Source organism: Halichoeres trimaculatus, unplaced genomic scaffold, assembly GCF_033239565.1.
Source record: "Halichoeres trimaculatus isolate MK-OKI-2021-1 unplaced genomic scaffold, fHalTri1.1 fHalTri1_scaffold_13, whole genome shotgun sequence".
Classification (NCBI taxonomy): Eukaryota; Metazoa; Chordata; class Actinopteri; order Labriformes; family Labridae; genus Halichoeres; species Halichoeres trimaculatus.
This window is the reverse complement of record NW_027437191.1, coordinates 14,952,875-14,970,198: the sequence shown is the minus strand read 5'-3', so window position 1 is coordinate 14,970,198 and position 17,324 is coordinate 14,952,875. Positions and strand designations below refer to the sequence as shown.

General features: G+C 41.2%; 1 protein-coding gene across 4 annotated transcripts in view; it reads left to right on the top strand.

Moving 5' to 3' along the window:
• The window catches only part of LOC141801688 (MAM domain-containing glycosylphosphatidylinositol anchor protein 2), a 259,025-nt gene that overhangs the window by 217,208 nt on the left and 24,493 nt on the right, over window positions 1-17,324 (top strand). For all 4 annotated transcript variants that reach the window (XM_074684831.1, XM_074684830.1, XM_074684833.1 and 1 more), the window contains exons 13-15: window positions 63-240; window positions 12,800-12,820; window positions 15,282-15,437. In XM_074684831.1, coding sequence (XP_074540932.1) covers window positions 63-240; window positions 12,800-12,820; window positions 15,282-15,437 — 355 coding nt within the window. The remainder of the gene's footprint in view (window positions 1-62; window positions 241-12,799; window positions 12,821-15,281; window positions 15,438-17,324) is intronic.

Sequence of the window (17,324 nt, the reverse complement as noted above, 5' to 3'; positions counted from 1 at the left end):
TCTCAACTATAACTGAAGTACTTTTATTCATCCACACCTCCTCTTGTCCTCTTACTGTCCAGATGGGGTTGCAGCGCTGGTGGGAGCAGGAGATCCCTGTGGACGGCACAATCAACAAAGGAGAGCTCATGACACACAATCTGACTGAGCTCATAAAGCCTGAGTCGTACGAGGTGCGCCTCACTCCCATCACACGTTTTGGAGAGGGTGACTCCACTATACGGATCGTCACTTACAGCAGTAAGTATTTTATTCTCAAGGTTCTTTTTCTTTAGGCAATCATTCTGCTCATCCTGCTGTGATTAAATATTTTCACATGATGGAGAAAGTAAAGAGAGATTCAAGGTAGGCTGGATTCCCTTTAGTTTACTGCTAACACATGTGGTTGCACAGGTGGAAGAATTAGCGCTACAGCTGGTAATGTTATCCTTCAGATCACTGTGAAATACTCTGAAATGAACTCCAGCTTCAGTCTGAGCTGTGGCGCCATGACACATGTTCATCAACACAGATTGATATCAAAAGTTCACTTTCATCAGGATGATGGTGGTTTATGGTGTATGGTGTATGAGGACGGACTGGGAGAAAGTGAAATCATTAAAATGATTAGAATAGCTTCTAATACATTCAGTCATCAGTTGACAGCTGGAATCAGCTGCTGTGCTGCTGTGTCAGTCTGACTAAAGGCTGATCAGCTGAATAACCATCACTTCCTCCTGACCTTTACTGCTTGAGTCAAGTTTGTCCTGGACTCAGGCGAAGGCTGACTTGTTGGTCCTTTGCGCGAGAGATGATCATGCATGACGTCAAAGTGTCACATGACTCCAGCATGTAGTTTGGAACAGAGGCGCACACAGAGCTGGTCATAGCTGAGTCATGTTTGACTTTCTAAACAATGCTTTTTTGCGATCATCTTTGTTATTGCCGGAAGATATGCTTTGTCCACTGGGATGTTTATATAACAGATAGCTTTTTACAATTTTATATAACAAATACTCAAAAAGGTCCTTGGCCTTTGTGAGACTGTGCGTGGCCTTTCGCACAAAATAAAAGTTCTGTGTGCCTACCACACAGACAATAACATGTTTGTTTCCTGCTATCACACTGGCTCCAATAGTTGATGCATGTTTACAATCAGTGCTTTGGTTTTTGAATATTTGCCAGAAGGACAGCATAAAGATGAAGAATAACAAGCACTGCATTGCACACTTGGCTAGTAAGGCCAGTGAGGATTCATAGTGTATCTCACTACAGAAAGAAACAGCATCTTGAAAATGGAAGAGCATTCTTCAGCCAATGGGACGACACACCGGCTGAAATACAAAAGCCACATTAGTATCCGCAGCAGGCCCAGCAGTGCCAGAGAACAGATGCACAGGTACTCGAGTTGTGCATCTTCAGAAACAAACTGGCAGACTGTTTCCTGTGTATAACAGACTGCTGAGGTCTTCCTGAGTCCTGCCACTGCTGCAGTTGTGAATTATTCAGTTTCACTGCAGCTCATCATGGCTGTCGAAAAAAGGGAATTCACAAAGAGAGGGAGCAAGAGAGAGAGACAGATAAACTTTCTCTGCTGTTTTCCGAGCCGGGGTTTGTGATACAGCCAGGCCTTGACTTGATTTCAGCCGAATTGAATCATATAGAGTCCAATCAAAGTTGAGGGGAGAAAATCGAGGCTAATTAAGACAGAGTGAGGCATAAGAGGAGAGATTCAGGCAGCCAAGTTCAGATTGAGGGGGGAGGAAGAGACGGTACAGAGGAACAAAGTTAAAAAGAAGGAAAGAAGTGAGCCAATAGTGATGTGTGAGTGGTCTGCCCAACAAGAGACCAGACTAATTATCACTCCAGGGCTGCTCTGTTCTCCCACGCATAGCGCAGCGTCACTGTAGCAGCCTAATGTAAGTCTGAGCAGCATCCATTTCTGCTCTGCCAATGTTTCCCACGTGACATCCTGAATGACATGTGACAGATACCGCTCATGATCATCTGTTATCCCATCTCTTTATTGTCTTTAGAGAACTCTGCTGCATCTCAGAAGTTGTAGCACACATTTTTATTTAAGTATATTAATTGTTTTTTTTTTTTTTTAGTGATCAGCCTGTCTACTTTAAGCACATTTTACCTCTGGTCATCAGAATCAATGTGTTTGATTTTGGGTGAAGAAAAAGTCACTGAAAGATACTCCTTATGTTTTCAATTTTATTTTACATTTAAATTCATACCAGTCTGCTTGAGTCAGAGTTGGACATGGTAAAGCCATACAGTACAAGTGGAGGCAGTGAAATCGGAGTAAATAAGGCTGGAGCTAGTGCTGATTGAGGAGCAGAGTGATGTTGAGTGGTTTCCCATCATGCACATCTTTATGCATACGACCAGACCGAGAGTGACATTTTTCGAACAAGTAAAACAGCAAGTTAATCTGTTACTCCACGTCAAGAAGGTCATCAAGGTGTTTTTTTCTGTGTGGACTACCCATGTTCTCCCTATGCATGCAGAAGACTAGTTGCTACCCAGCCACCCATGACCCTGAACAGGATAAGCAGTAGAAAATGAATGAATGAATGAATGAATGAATGAATGAATAAATGAAAGTTAAACAGCACACCCCCTGCTTCTCCTATTGTAAGAAGTCAAGCCCAAAATTATTTCTCTGTACCCTGAAAGTTGGAATCAAGACTTAAGGAGATTAGAAAAGTACACAGCTGAACAGACTCTCGTGTTGACTGAAGCAGCCTCACGTGGTTATGAAAAAGTTAAACAGCTCCTGAGTCAGTGGTGCTCATTATGTTTTCTCACACTGCCCCCCCCCCCCCCCCCCCCCCCCCCCCCCATCTACTCTATTTTTCTGTTAACAAAAGAAAAAAAGACCTGCAGGAGTTGTTTTTCTACACCAAGCAGTCAATATCAACGTCAGATCTTCACATAAAACAACTCATTAAAATTAAACTTATTTGAAAATGAGCATTTGGCCATAAATCAGCAGGATAAATCCCACTGCTGTGAATCCATGTTTGAGAAAAATGTATTCAGTGTGTATTTAAATTGTCTTCCATCTCTCATAATAGTGGAGGCATCATTATTGAGCTAATGGAGGGACAGGTGTAATTTAAACCTGATCAAAATTTTAAGACAGGTTGACAAATTGCAAGAGTTGACCTTTGGCATGGTTGGATCTTAGGAAAGTTCTAAGTAGAGAGCAGAAAAAATGAAATAGAAGATGGATGCAAAAAAAAAAAGTGGGTAAGCAGTTTATTGCTGACACGAGTTGCAGATGGTGGATGCCCTCTGTAAAGCTGTCTTCACCACTTGGAGCAATGATCCCACTAGACTCCTGGAAACACTCACATCAAGCGTGCCCAGATTTTTGAAGTGATAAACAAGATGATGGAGCTACTCATTACTGAGTCCTTTTATAAAACTTTGATTTCTATTTTAGGGATAAAGGGTTTGTTTTTTGTTTTGTTTTTTTGCTTTTTTGTTTTGTTTTGTTTTGTATTGTTTTTTTTTTCTTTTTGGTGGGGGGGTGTTAATCTGTAGAACCAAAATAAACCCCTCTGCTTTGAGTTGATCCTCTTTGCTTTGCACTTTGTCACTTGAGCTGAAGTTACATCTGCACAGATAACAGCAGATATCAAAAACTTGGGTGTGCTGCTAGCACAACACAGTTTCTTTTGCAATATAACAAAGCTGGCATTTTCATTTTCTTCCAGTATGAGGACTTGTCAAAGGTTTTGCATTATATTTCCTCCTCTGGTGAAATGCAGTGCTGTGCACTCTTCCAAACAGATCCGGGAAAATAGAAAGTTATACTCCAAAGCTAACTTTTGCAACTTTATTTACATACCAGACTTGTGGAGTGAATATGTTAAGATCCATATTTCAGTTTATTAAAAATATATGTTCATGTATAAGTATTATCTTATTTGTTTCTCTTGTTTTAGCATAAACCACATGCTCCCCACAGAGACAAACTACCATGAATTTCAACTCCGTGATTACCAGACTGCTTTGTTTGTGAATACATCTAGCGCTTCACATCTCATTCCTCTTGAGCCGTAAACCATCTTTGATTCATTTTTGTGGTACTAGGTTTAAACACTACCCAGGTGTTTGCTTTGGCTTCTTCTAAAACCACAAGCACAAATGGTTTAGAAGTCCCCAAATAACCCAGGGGTGTAAATGTGAGTTTACTGCATATAGCTTTCAACTTCCTCTTACCCTGAAACAAATTTATGTGTGTAAAGAGAAACAAACAACAATCCTAAAAACAATTGGCCATAAGTCTGTGTGTTAGCAGTTAAAATCAACATTGTTGTCATTTATTGCAGCTTTAACATAAGGCCTCTGAAATCTAAGTATGAGGGAGTGTGTTCATTATTGCCCACCAGGCCAAGCCATCATCCTGATGCACAGAAAGCCGATGGTAGCAGCTTTTCTGCGAGTTGGCAAGAAAACACAAACGCGGTTATAGTGTCCCCAGCTGTAGGATGAAGGATGGTTGTGTCACTGAGCTCCAAAGACACTCTTTTAAATTTTGCTGCAGTGACAAACTCGGCATCTGTTTGATGTTCCTCATAACGCTTTTCTCCTTCCCTGGTTACTCCAAGACGAAGGATTTAGTGTTTAAGCCTCCTGTCAACTCTCACAGTGGCACGTAAAACACTACAGCTATTGCTTAATTTTCCATTTTTATGCAGCTCATAGTGACATAAACAGTATGATGTCTGTCTCAGAGTCACAAGCCAATAAATCACATGTTAAATACAGCTTTTATAGCTGAGGTGATGGGGGTGTTGTTCGGCAGTGATGGTTAAGGATGACCATGATCCCAACTCTCTGTTCAACTTTTTCCCCTTTAGCTTTATGTTTACATATATTTCGTTTACTTTAACAGCTCACATGACTGTACAACAACAATAAAGTAATGCATTAAAAACATTTTGAGTCAACTACTAGAAACATGCAAAAAAAAAAAATATATATGTCTGGCAGCTCCTTGGAGCCATTAAATATATGTGCTAATGTTGGAAACATAGACTGTAAATAGAGTGGACAGCGTGGCTCTACCATTTATCATTGTACGGTTTTGAAGCCAAAATTCCTCCGTCACAGCCATTGTAGCAGTTTGCAGCCAGAGTCTGCGCAGTAGAGACTGTGAGGGATTCTGGGGGGATCTGAGTGGAGCCGGGTGACAAAAATAATAATCTTTTTTTTTCTTTTGAGAGTCAAATCACTTCTTGATTCTACCTCCCAATATATTTTACAATCCCCAAAAATAAATAGCAAAAATGGCAGCTGTCAATCATTTTATACGTTACGTAAATCATTGTTTTTAACCTCATACAACTAATGAAAAAGAAACTTTTCAGAAAAAGAGGACTTGAATACAAGACAGCCAAATGGTATCTTCAAATCACTACAACAACCGGATGTGAGAAATATTTTTACAATGTGTATTGATTTTTTAAAGTTTGACCATAGCCCATCTGGAATGACTGGAAAGCTGGATTATTTTACCTATACTGCAGCCAGCCACCAGGGGGAGCAGTTTTTTGTGGAGACCTAACTTCGAGCCGGGCAAGATGACATCCATTTTTTTTACAGTCTGTGGTAGAAAACAATGCATATTACTCAATGGCTGTATAGGTGTTGGTGACAAACCTTTGTTAGAATTGGACAAAATTAGAAAACGATCTTGAAAACAATGAAAACAGGAGCTTGGTTGAGAAACAACAGCTGAGCAGTGAGGGGGGGAGTGATGGATGCAGAGGATAAGGAGATCACACAAGCAGAAAACATTTTAGTAATGTTATATATGACATTTAGTGCCTACCTGCGGTCAAAATGATAAGAAAACCCTTTTCCAACATAATTTTAACAAAGACTCAAAAAGGAAGCTGTAAAGTGATTTTATTTAATCAAAATGATCTTGATTAATGTAATGATGGATGACAAGATAAAGTATGAATGTATTACATATTCTAATTTGACATCCATCAGGGTCTTGTGCTTTATTCATGCTGTTCTTTCCCCTTAAATCCTCTACTCGCTATTCAAACAAAAAGCAAAGTTCACCCATGTGGAAATCCATTGAGAAATTCCTGCTTGCATCAGTGTGTCATAGCACACTGATGCAAGAGCAGGATAACACAGGAAATGATTGGACACGGCTATGTCCGGGTGACTCCTTTGGTCTCTGTGTTACAGCAGGGCCACTGCAGGCTGCACCGCTTGGACAAAGGACACAACAGTGTGATGTCTCCCCTGTTGTTTCCATCAGAAAGACATATTGGGAATTAGGTTTGCCCACACTGTTATTAGCCCAAGCGAAGGTTGCAGCTCTGTAGCCTTCACATAGCTTTCTCAGACTTCATAGCACCCACTCAGACCTCTAAACATGATGGATGAGAATCTTGTAGAGACTGGATTATATGAGGTCAGAAAGAGAATAAAAGAAGAAGAAGCTGCTGTTGTCTATGAGGACATTTGGCTGTAGCCCTGGAATTGTCTGCTGCTTTGTAATAAAGGCGCAAGCCAGTGGGCAGGGATTCCTGCCAAGATGAAGTCAGTGTTTGTATCCTGAACAGGCTCCATGTCCTTCGGCGGTCAATGAGCTCACTTTGTGTTTCAATCAAAATTAGTTTATTTGGATGCAAGGCATTCATGCACCAAGGAGTGGTTTGTTTTGTCCTCTCAGATGGAAGCTTACAACCATACATGCACTTCAAATGTGGGTTGAGGACATGACACATCATAACAGTCAAAATTAAAAGCTGCACAAACAACTCACTCTCATTCATACAACCTTCTCTGGGAGTGTTTATCTAAAAAAACTATCAGAATTACACTTCATCCCTGATCATTATTTGAGGCTTTTGTAGCTCCAGGGGAGCCACAAGCAGCAGAGTTCTGCAGCCGTCAGACAGTAATGTGAGATGTTCTTTAAGCCTTTGCAGGTTGCTCAGGGGCTTTCACACTTCTGCTGTTACAAGATGCACTTATGTCAGCAGCTACAGGAGTTTTTAAATAATCTGGAGATTTTCTAAAAACATTTCAGAAAAAATTAACACCATATTTTTCTAACCATTTTTCTACAAAGAGAGTGCTGATATATCATCACTGGGATGCTCAACTTTGCCTCAGATGTTTTGAAAACTGAAAAGAGTATTACATCAGATGCTTTCATCTCAGTTTTTTTTGATGTAGTACGTCACATTACACCAGAGCAGCAGTGACAGAGTCTCATTTCTCTGGTTGAAAGATAAATGGAGACCTACAGATTGTGCATAATACACAGCAGTGAGTCATCTGAAGTACATTGGCAAAATTGACATGATTCACAAAGGAAATGCTCAGCTGCTGCAGCTAGCAAACCAATAAGACAAGAGTATACTGTCTAATTGAAAGAGAACATACAGGGTTAAATACACCACTAACAGCCTAGCAGTGGAGTCTGCACATGCTTCAGTTAGTGATTATCCTTTGTTTGGGGAAAAATTACTTTTCTCTATGTAAATGACCCTCAGTGCAAAACCACCTGCACAAACAGTTGCACATAGGGGAGGTGAAAATGTTGTCATCTGCCAAAAGTTGGTGATAACCGTGCTGCAGAATTTCTCAAGAGATGTCAGGCTCACATTTTTCAGTGATCATAATGACAATCGCACATGGCACAGTTTTCCACATGTGTAGATATATTTAAGCTTGACTTGCTGGACTTATTGAATTATTGATTATTTAAAATAGTTCACTTATCAATAATGTGTTCTAAGGTCATTTCGTCCTTGTTTGTTTAACCATATACAACAGAGTCATCCAAATTGGGAGTTTTCATTTTCAGAGGCAGTGAACTATCTTACAGTGGTTGTAAAGTTGCCAGTGGGGCTACTGGGCCAAGACACTGTGAGTAAGCGTGGGGAAGTTGCAGGTTCATAAAGAGGAAAAACAAAATCAACATATTTTCAGTATCAAGGTCTTGGAGAGAAACAGGGACAAAAAGAGGGGGCAGAAGAAAGATTCAGGGCTATTCCAAGATATGAGAGATTGAGAGGGAAGTAGCCTTTGAGCAGAAGGGAAGCTGGAAGAACAGATCGTCCAGCAGTCTCATGAAAAAAAACAAAAAACTTCTGTTTCATAGGCCTGAGGCTGTGCGTTGTCATCTAACATCTTTTCCCTGCTTCAGCCCGTTTGATGATTCTCCTTCTCTCTGCGGTAGTGCAGCTCCATGCAGCCCATTGCAGATCCTCTTGGAAGCATCAAGTGTTAAGGATGCAAAAATGTGTCCTCAGTAAGTCATATGAAAGGCGATTGAGCTTTAGTACAAGAGTGTTCAGCCTGTTCTCTACACGCTTGTGCTTCTTTTATGCAAAGGCTTCAGCTGCAGTGTCACAGTTCGCTGAATGTTTTATACGATTCAATTGGAAATGCAAAGGTTAGTTCCCCCTCTCCCTCTTTCTCCCTCTGTCACTGTTTCTCTTCCTCTCTCTGTCCTTCTCTCTTTCTTTCAGAATTTAGATATTTGTGTTTTTTTTTCTCCTGACTCCAAGTGAACGTACATTTCCATTCACCATGCAGCAATAAACAGAAATCACTTCTCAAGTCTCAGCTTTTAAAAAGACCCATTGCACCGCCCCGCAGTACTTCCCCATGGCTTAGTAAAGTTTTTTTTATTTGTACCAATGAAAAGTCATTTCTCTCTTTAATTGGCTGACATATGAAACCTCACCATTTATGGAGAAAATTGATTACAATCCACACGTTGATGTAGTTTTGTGGTAAAGTTGATGTATCGCATCTATTCAGCCGGTCAGCAATCGATCATGAAAATGCCCATGAATCTTCTTGGCAGGTTAAATGGTATTTACTCTGCGAAAAGTGAAGTGCCAACTAACTGGCTTGTTGCGACTCTGTGTGATACCCTTGACCTTTCTGTGTTTGCTGCGGCAGTAGTCTCTTAAATTATCAATGAGGGGAGCATTGAACTGCAGTTAGGTGGACAGAATGCTAAAGAGGTTCCTCACGTGTGTAACTGGACTCAACTTATCAGCCTGTTATCTCAAAGTTTCCATAATGGCCATGATGAAATCACACAAAGAGCCAAGGATGTAACAGAAGAGTGATTAGCTAACAACCATGTGTGATTATTGCTCATTTTTATGATTAACGGGTGTCTAAATGGAGGTGCAAAATAGGCTCAGGGCTCTAAATGGAAGTCACCTTGAGGAACACCAGCAAAGACTCTAAATGGCAGTAATGATAAGGAGGAGTTGGGCTAAAAGCTTATTAATGTGGTCAGGCTGGTCGCCCTAATCCCTCTGTCTCTTATATTTGATAACAGGCAGAAAACCACTGCTGTCACCTTTTACTCTCTGAGTCCCAGACATCTCTCTTCCTGTCTGCTCGATTGTCATCACGCTGTGTGAGCCAGTAGATTGCTTCCTGTTTAGCTCCTTTGTGTTTGTTCTCTGTGAACACAGCTTGAAGAGGATGGCGCGTACGCACTTTAATATGCTTGCTGTGTTTTAATATCACAGGCAATGTTTCAAGCTTTCCCATGGGCCTCTTTCATTTTGTTTATGACAGTAGAACGCTGAGTTTTATATATGTAGGCTTTTATTAGCTCTGTGCCTAAACAGAAGACGGCAGAAGAAGGAAAGGTTAATGGAACAGCTTCTTTGTGAATGTCTGTGTTGTGTTTTGTGTTAACAGTTGTAGAGCGAAACAAAACAGTGTATCAGACAAACACTTTTAAAGTGTGTTTGTAGAAGTGTGAGTGCTTGTAAAGCCGAGGGCCTTTCTTAAACCGCCTTCTACACACCATCTCCTTTCACACGTCCTCTCCTGTAACATGTTTCCATGTCAAACATTTGGCAGCAGCCACAACATCTTTTCACATCCAAATTTTGTTGCACATCAGGTTAAGCTCCTGGGCATGATGTGCTATAGCCCAAGGACTCCTAGGAGTTTCAGCCAACAAGAAAAACTCCCAGTACACCAAAAGTCCATCCCTAACCATGATAAAGCCCTCTCCAGCCTTCTCCTCCTCACCCTCAATAGCTTAAAGTGATACTCCGGGATGGAACAAGTTGGGTCCTATCACAAGGTTTAGGGCAGAAATTACCCCTACAGCAGTGTTTTTGTGCAGCAGAAGCCCAGAGCGCTCGCACGAAAGACCCCCTCCCTGCTCCTCTGCCGGTTTCCTCTGCACTCAGACGGGGCCATATTTTACTTGACCAAAAACACAAATAAACGAACTCCCACCGAAAAAGTCTGATATTGGTCTGCATTCATGCTTTATTTAGAGAATTTTCAGTGCGTTACTTTCACACAAAAACACCGCTAAATAAGGCTCTAGTTCTCATCGTGTCTCTTCGTCCTGGCAGACTACCTGCGTTTGTTTATACCTGGCACGCCGCGCGCGCGGACTGACACACTAAGCGGCGAGTGCCTCGTAGCCAGCTGTGGCTCTGCAGCGGAGGTAGCACCGTTTTATGACACGATGAGAACTAGAGCCTTATTTAGCGGTGTTTTTGTGTGACAGCAACGCGCTGAAAATCTTAGAATAAAGCGTGAATGCAGACCAATATCAGACTTTTTCGGTGGGAGTCCGTTTATTTGTGTTTTTGGTCAAGTAAAATATGGCCCCGTCTGAGTGCAGAGGAAACCGGCAGAGGTGCAGGAAGGGGGTCTTTGATGCGTGCGCCCTGGGCTTCTGCTGCACAAAAACACTGCTGTAGGGGTAATTTCTGCCCTAAACCTTGCGATAGGACCCAACTTGTTCCATCCTGGAGTATCACTTTAAGCGAGAGCAGTTTTAGAGGAGCAGTGGAGCAACATAGACTTTATAAAACATGGACGAAGCATCCACGATGTCACCCATCTGTTCCTGAAACTGTGAAAAGAAGCCAAACCGCAGACGCAGCCACATCCGCAATGACGCCAGCTTTGAGTTTTTCTTCAAGCAGCTACAGGGCCCTTGGCGATCACGTGACCTGAGCTGTGGCTCTCATTGGAAAATCAAATGATCCTAATAACTTCTAAACTGCGGAGTTAGAAAAAAATTCACTGACCGGACAGTGTGTGCCAATAGGGAAAACAATGGTAACACAAAGGACGTACAGAAGTATGTGGGCAGTGATGCTAACATCAACTGAAACAGACGGATACATTTTCGTACATAAAGGGAGTATAAATGGGCCTCTATGACCATGAAAAGACAAGATCTGAATGGAAAATAAAAGTTGATCAATTGACCTGCCCTGGTTGTTTAAGCATTCAACAGCGAGTCTGTACTGACGTCAGATGGGTAACCATGATGAGGTGATGCATTTGTACAGGTGTAAAACTCTACTAGTTCACAACACATCCAGAATTGCCATTTTTACTCCTTTTATCCCCAGAAAAAGGTGTGGTTATTTAAGTTTCAAGGACTGAAAAGTAAGGAGATTATCAGATCAGGTTAAAAATGATAAGATGTCTACAAAACAGATTTGCTGCTCGAGAAGAAAGGGAGTGTTTTTCTTATTGTGAGCTGATTTTTGTGAGTCTGAAACACACCATTTTATGAACTGTGTGGCATGTAATCATGGTTATATAGAAAGTTACATTTTTTGAAGGGAATATGTCTCTAACCTTGCCAAATTATTTAATCCTTCTAGTATGTTAAAACGTGATTCATTCAGCTGAAGGCATGACTTTGGCCAGAGCACACTTCATAGAGGGGAAGAAGTGGGGAGGGCCTCGATATGATATGAGCGGGCAGATTGTTGAGGGTGGAGGGAGTCAAATAGTCAAGACAACCTTTTAGTCGATATTTTTTTTAATTGACAAAATATTTCCAACAATAGCTAACTAAAAAATAGCTCATTAGATTTCGTGGTGGGAATTAGAGCACGGTCACACTGGCCATCACCAATGGGCCGTACTGGAGAAAAATACCCCCAACAATGTTCCCCCACTGGCCTGTACGGTATGGCCCATGGTCTCATTAGAGTCAGGACAATGATGAAAACAGAGGAAATATCAACAGTTTTAGTAACTTTCAGCTTATGTTAAGTCATTTTGGTGCAACACAGCCCTCTAATCCCCCCACCATTATTTAGAATGATTGTTGAGAGGAGCGGTCGCATTGATCACACGTTACAGATTATACTTCATGTCCTTGCTGAGTACACGTGCTAGTGCTTGGGAAGTGTACGGCGCTGAAGCACACCTCTCCGAAATATGCTTCGGTATGGTAGTGTACTGTGCCTGAGCATGGGACTCTTGTGGTCACACTGGCCAAACAAGCTGGACTTTAGGGTTGAAGTGTGCTTTGGCACAGTATGGATAGCTGGTGTGACCAGCTATCCATGACTGCAGCCATCTTCAAATTGCCTGCGTTTTTATTTTTACTCACATTCAGCATGGGTTTATAACCTAGTAACCATGAAAGTCCTGCTTTTTCCTCTCACCAGCTACTCTTAGAAACGACTAAAGTCAATACATTCTTCTGTTGAGGGCTGACTTTTTGTCTCATTAAAAACCATTGATTTGTATGTAGCTTAGTGTCCATTATTTTCTTCAAAGCCACAGTGTTTAACATAGGTGTAGATTTGTTTCTTCTTTCTGTGACAGCATGTTTTACAACTGTCTGTCCTTCATAAAATCCATCTCTTGAGGGACAGACCTTAGAAAGCTGTAGATGACTAATCAGAAAAAATATATATCCCTACTGCTGTGCACTTATTTCTTGCTCACACATTGATAAAGTGCTATGATTTTTGTACTTATGACTGTCTCTGGCCTTTCTTCTTCACAGCTCCCATCAACCCTCACCTGAGTAAGTAATGTGCCTTTACTGAGCATGTCTCATCTCCTGTCCTGACAGTCTGCATGGGCTGCGGAGAGACTGAAAGTAACAGTGCATACTGCAGAGATCTGCCTCTCGACATGTCACACTGTCCTGGAAGATCCTCCTGAAGTAGTTCCTAATGAAGTATGATGAGCAAGACTCTCCTGTAGGAATTCTGGGTAAACCTGAATCAGACTGTTTGACATGTTGAGAGCCTCTGCAGGGCACTGTGCATTTTGGAGGGAGTTTGTATCCATTAGATGTGTGCTTCAGTGTGTGTGCGACAGTATATTTGCATGCTCTGTGCTTTGGGAGCATTACTAATGCATGCATCTGTTCTGTATGTGCGTCAGATTTTTAATGTTTAGTCCCACTCAGGAAATAGTTCCATTGTTGAAACTTGACAAATTGTCATTATTCACGCCTTGAAAAACCACACTTTATCATTATCTGCAGCGCTGCTGCTGTGTATTCAGGGTTATTTATTTATATAGAGATGTATTTTAGTGGGTGTTCAGGCAAATGTTGCCAACATAATAACAAACATCCTAATCACCCGCATCATTATCCCAATCCCTGCAGGAAACCATCTTACCTGCTCACCTCCTCTTCCTCCCTCAAATCCCCCTCTATCTCACAGGCACACAAGGAGAAAACATTAAGTTTAGCTCACACTGGATGGGGGCGTTAGTGCCTAGCGCCTGGAGCTAACCTCCATTTAAATCTGCATGCCTATGAGGAGAAAAGTCAAGAGTGCTCACCAACCTGGCTCCTCTCCTCCGCTCTCCCATCCTGCCACTCCTCCTCTCCTGCTCTCACTTCCTATCTGGTTCCCTCACTCACTCCGCCTCACAGCACCGCTGCCCTCTTCCTTCCCCTTGGTCCATCCACCCACACTCCACCTCAGTCTATGTTACCTCCATTACCTGAGTAAAAACAGCACATTCTGCTCCTCTCAAGGTCGCCACTCCAAACTGCTCCCAGCTACGTTTTAATAAATCAATGAATATTTATCAGAACACATGCCTGCATACTGAATCTAAATGCTCCTTTCTTCACTATCTCTCTTTGAGCACACACATAGCACCACCATGTCCTCTGGTTAGGTGTTCTGCTTTGTTTGTTACATGGATTAAATGGAGGTTTCGACATTCTTGATCCCCCTGCTAACCCTTCATTAAAGCATGGGGGTTAGTACCTCAGGCGTTTGGTTTGGGAATAGTCATTAGTATGTTCACATTTTGACATTCCCTTACATGTGACCTATCATAACCTCCCGCTAGAGCTGCAATTACTGTAATTTTTTTCTCTAAAGGTGACAAAACCTACAGTTTCATTTCCTCCCTGCACACTCCACTACTTTAAAAAATGCAGTGAAAGGCGTTAAGAGCAGTGGAGGGGAGAGGAGGAGAGGGGAGGAGAGAAGAGGAGAGGAGAGGAGGGGGACAAGTAATATCTGTATGTGCACACCCACTCAGGAGAAGATGGAGAGTGATAGAGAAGGAGGGAGGAGGGGTCAATTTTAAAAACTGATTACAGAGTCCTACCAGTGAGACACCACAAAATATCCAAGGGCGGTTGACTCATTTTTATTTTCAATCGTTAAAAAAGAAGTTGTGCTGAATGAATAGCATTCAACAAACTCACTTTTTTATGCACAAATAATACGTCTACAATGTCAAACAACACAGAAAACCATTAAAAAGTTGCAAATTATTTCTTCAGTACTTATTTTTCTGGAGAGATTTGTATTGAGCTTAATTTGTTTTATACTGACGCTGCATACACAAGGTGCTGGAATCATTAAAAAAGTTGTTTTTCTAGTTAAAGGAAACTCAGGGACAAGCTCTCACAAGTCAGAGAAACAACTTTCAGAACAGTTTTTAATTTTGTATTCCACTCTAAAACCTGTTGTAATTCAAAAGCAGTTGAATAATCATTTATATCTTGCAAAAAATTGTTGTAATTAATTTAACCAATCAGTTTGCAGCTTTTAGATTTCATTTTAACCATAGTCTTAATGGAGCTGGTTAGCTTGCTATAGCCTTCAATAATTTGTGAGGTATTCAAACCCACAGCAGCACATGCTTCCAGGTGTTTTCTGTGTTCACACTCTCTTACAACGGGTTTCCTCTTTGTACTGAACCAAACTACAAAAAACCAAAACACTCCCACTGACGTCTCCACTACAGTCAGCGAGAGGTCACAGCTTAATTTAGAAACTCCCTTTACAGGAATCTTTCCGTTAATTAAGGCTTTACTGTTGTATATTCCCCCGAGACACATGCACACACGCACACACTCACACACACTCACACACACACACACACACACACTTATAAATATACAGTAGTGTCACACTGCACACATACTGTATCCTCCAGGCACTGTTTAACTTCATCATATTGAAGCGATTAAATGAGTCTGCTTCTGCTCTGCTGCTCACCAGGAGAGTTTCACTGCAGCTTCGAAGAGGAGCCTATCTGCATGTTCACCCAGGACAAGAACGACGATTTTGACTGGACCAGGCACAGTGCCGCCACCCGCGACACAAAGTATACGCCGAACACTGGGCCCAGCGGCGACCGCAGCGGGTCCAAGCAGGGTAAGGAGATCAAAAACCTGGGGACAGAAGTCGACGCAGAGAGCAGACTGGACTGACACTCATTTAAAACTCTGGTCCCTTTATTGGCTCAGTCATTTTGTGTGTTACAGACTTGATGATGAAGTTGGTGCAGCAGTCAGCATCTAGAGAGAGCTGCTGAGGTTACAGATAGAGAAGTACATATATGGTTAGCAGGAGAGATTCTGACAAATTTACAAAAGACAAAATAAGGGGCTGTTTTAACATGACACTAATTCTTTGTGATTGCAAAGTGGAGAAACACTTACTGAAAGTTGAGGAAAGCTGGGAGAAGCATAAAGATTTTCTTTGTTGATAGGAACGGGAAGGAAACTTATTTCAGATCTTCAGCAAAAAAATAAAAGAGGATGCTGATCATGCATCATTCTTTTTGACTCATGCTGGCTGGGGTTGGAGTGATGAAGGATCTTTGCAAACTCGGGCTGAACAATTTTGGAAAAAAAAATAGTTGCGATTTTTTTAGATCAATATTGCGATTTAACATACGATTTTTTGGGGGGGACGTTTAACTTCTGCACCGTTCACTTAACACTAGTTTAAAGTAATTTTATAGTATGACTAACACAACAAAAGATACTGTTGACATTTAAACAAGTCTTTTTTGCATTTCTTAATTGAAAAAGAAAAAGGAACGCTGTGAAATTTTTCTGACCTCAAGTTGTCAGTAAGAGTAACAAACCATACAGAATAAAGTGATCAAGGGGTATGGCTCTGTGATTTACTGGATGGATCTTTGTAGTTCACAGGGGGGGGTTGCCAGAAAAAAAAACAGCATTTTGACTTTTGCTGGTTTTAAGGGAGAACAAGTACAAGTGACTGTATTCCCTTTAGGTCTGTGTACATGAAACTTTTTTTTGATTGCAGCCTTTGCGATTTGAAAATTGCATTCTATTACATTGCGATGCCGGTTTAAAATCGATTAATTGTTCAGCCCCATTGCAAACCAGCACCAATGAACAGAGTAAAGACTACCAAGCTGCAGTTATTGAAATCTGTGTTTAAGAATAACCTTTGAATGGTGATGTCGAGGTTAGCTGAAGGTAATTAGCCAGGGGCTCCATCTTAAAAATCCTGTGTTTAGCCTGATGTTTTCAGTCACAATCCCAGCTCCATTTACACAATGCTTTACCCCAAAATGTAAAAAACACAGTGAAAAATGATCTGCATTCACACTGAAATGCTAAGGGAATGAAAACACTGTAATAAGCATGCCAAGCCTGTAGCTGGCGATATAACTGTCTTGTTCAGAAGCAGATTGTCCCTGGTTGGTTGGTCCGATCATCTGGCGTATACTGAATGCTAATTGCAAAAGTGGTGCATCAGATGCACATTTTGTTGAAAGGCAGCCAGTAGATTCACCAGCACACGCACAAACGCTGATGTGACGTCAGCGTTTCCACTGAAAACTCCAGCTTGTCTTTTACATGGTAACACAGTAACAGCTGCAGAATTTCAGAAAAAATCCAATCTGGAGGTCATTTCCAAAAGTTTCCATTTTAAGGTCGGCAAAAATACCATTTCCTTGTAAACAAAAGGTTGAAACGCAACAATACTTTTGCACAAACCATTGTCGTGTAAACTGCCCTCCTAGAAAAGCATAAATTGTTTAAATCATGTTTTAGGCCCACTCCTCTTTGTGTAACTGACTGCTGTCTGGAAACCTGGGAGACACATGCTGCAGTCATAGAAGAGCGGCTATTTTTGTATAAAATTTGAAAAAAAAATGTTATTTTCTTATCAAACCTAGAAAGTTAATCTGTTAACAAAACAGATTGGTATTTTTTTTATCAGATTAACATTACTTGGATTAAATGATCCAAAAATACATTGTTACTCTTATTTTAAACT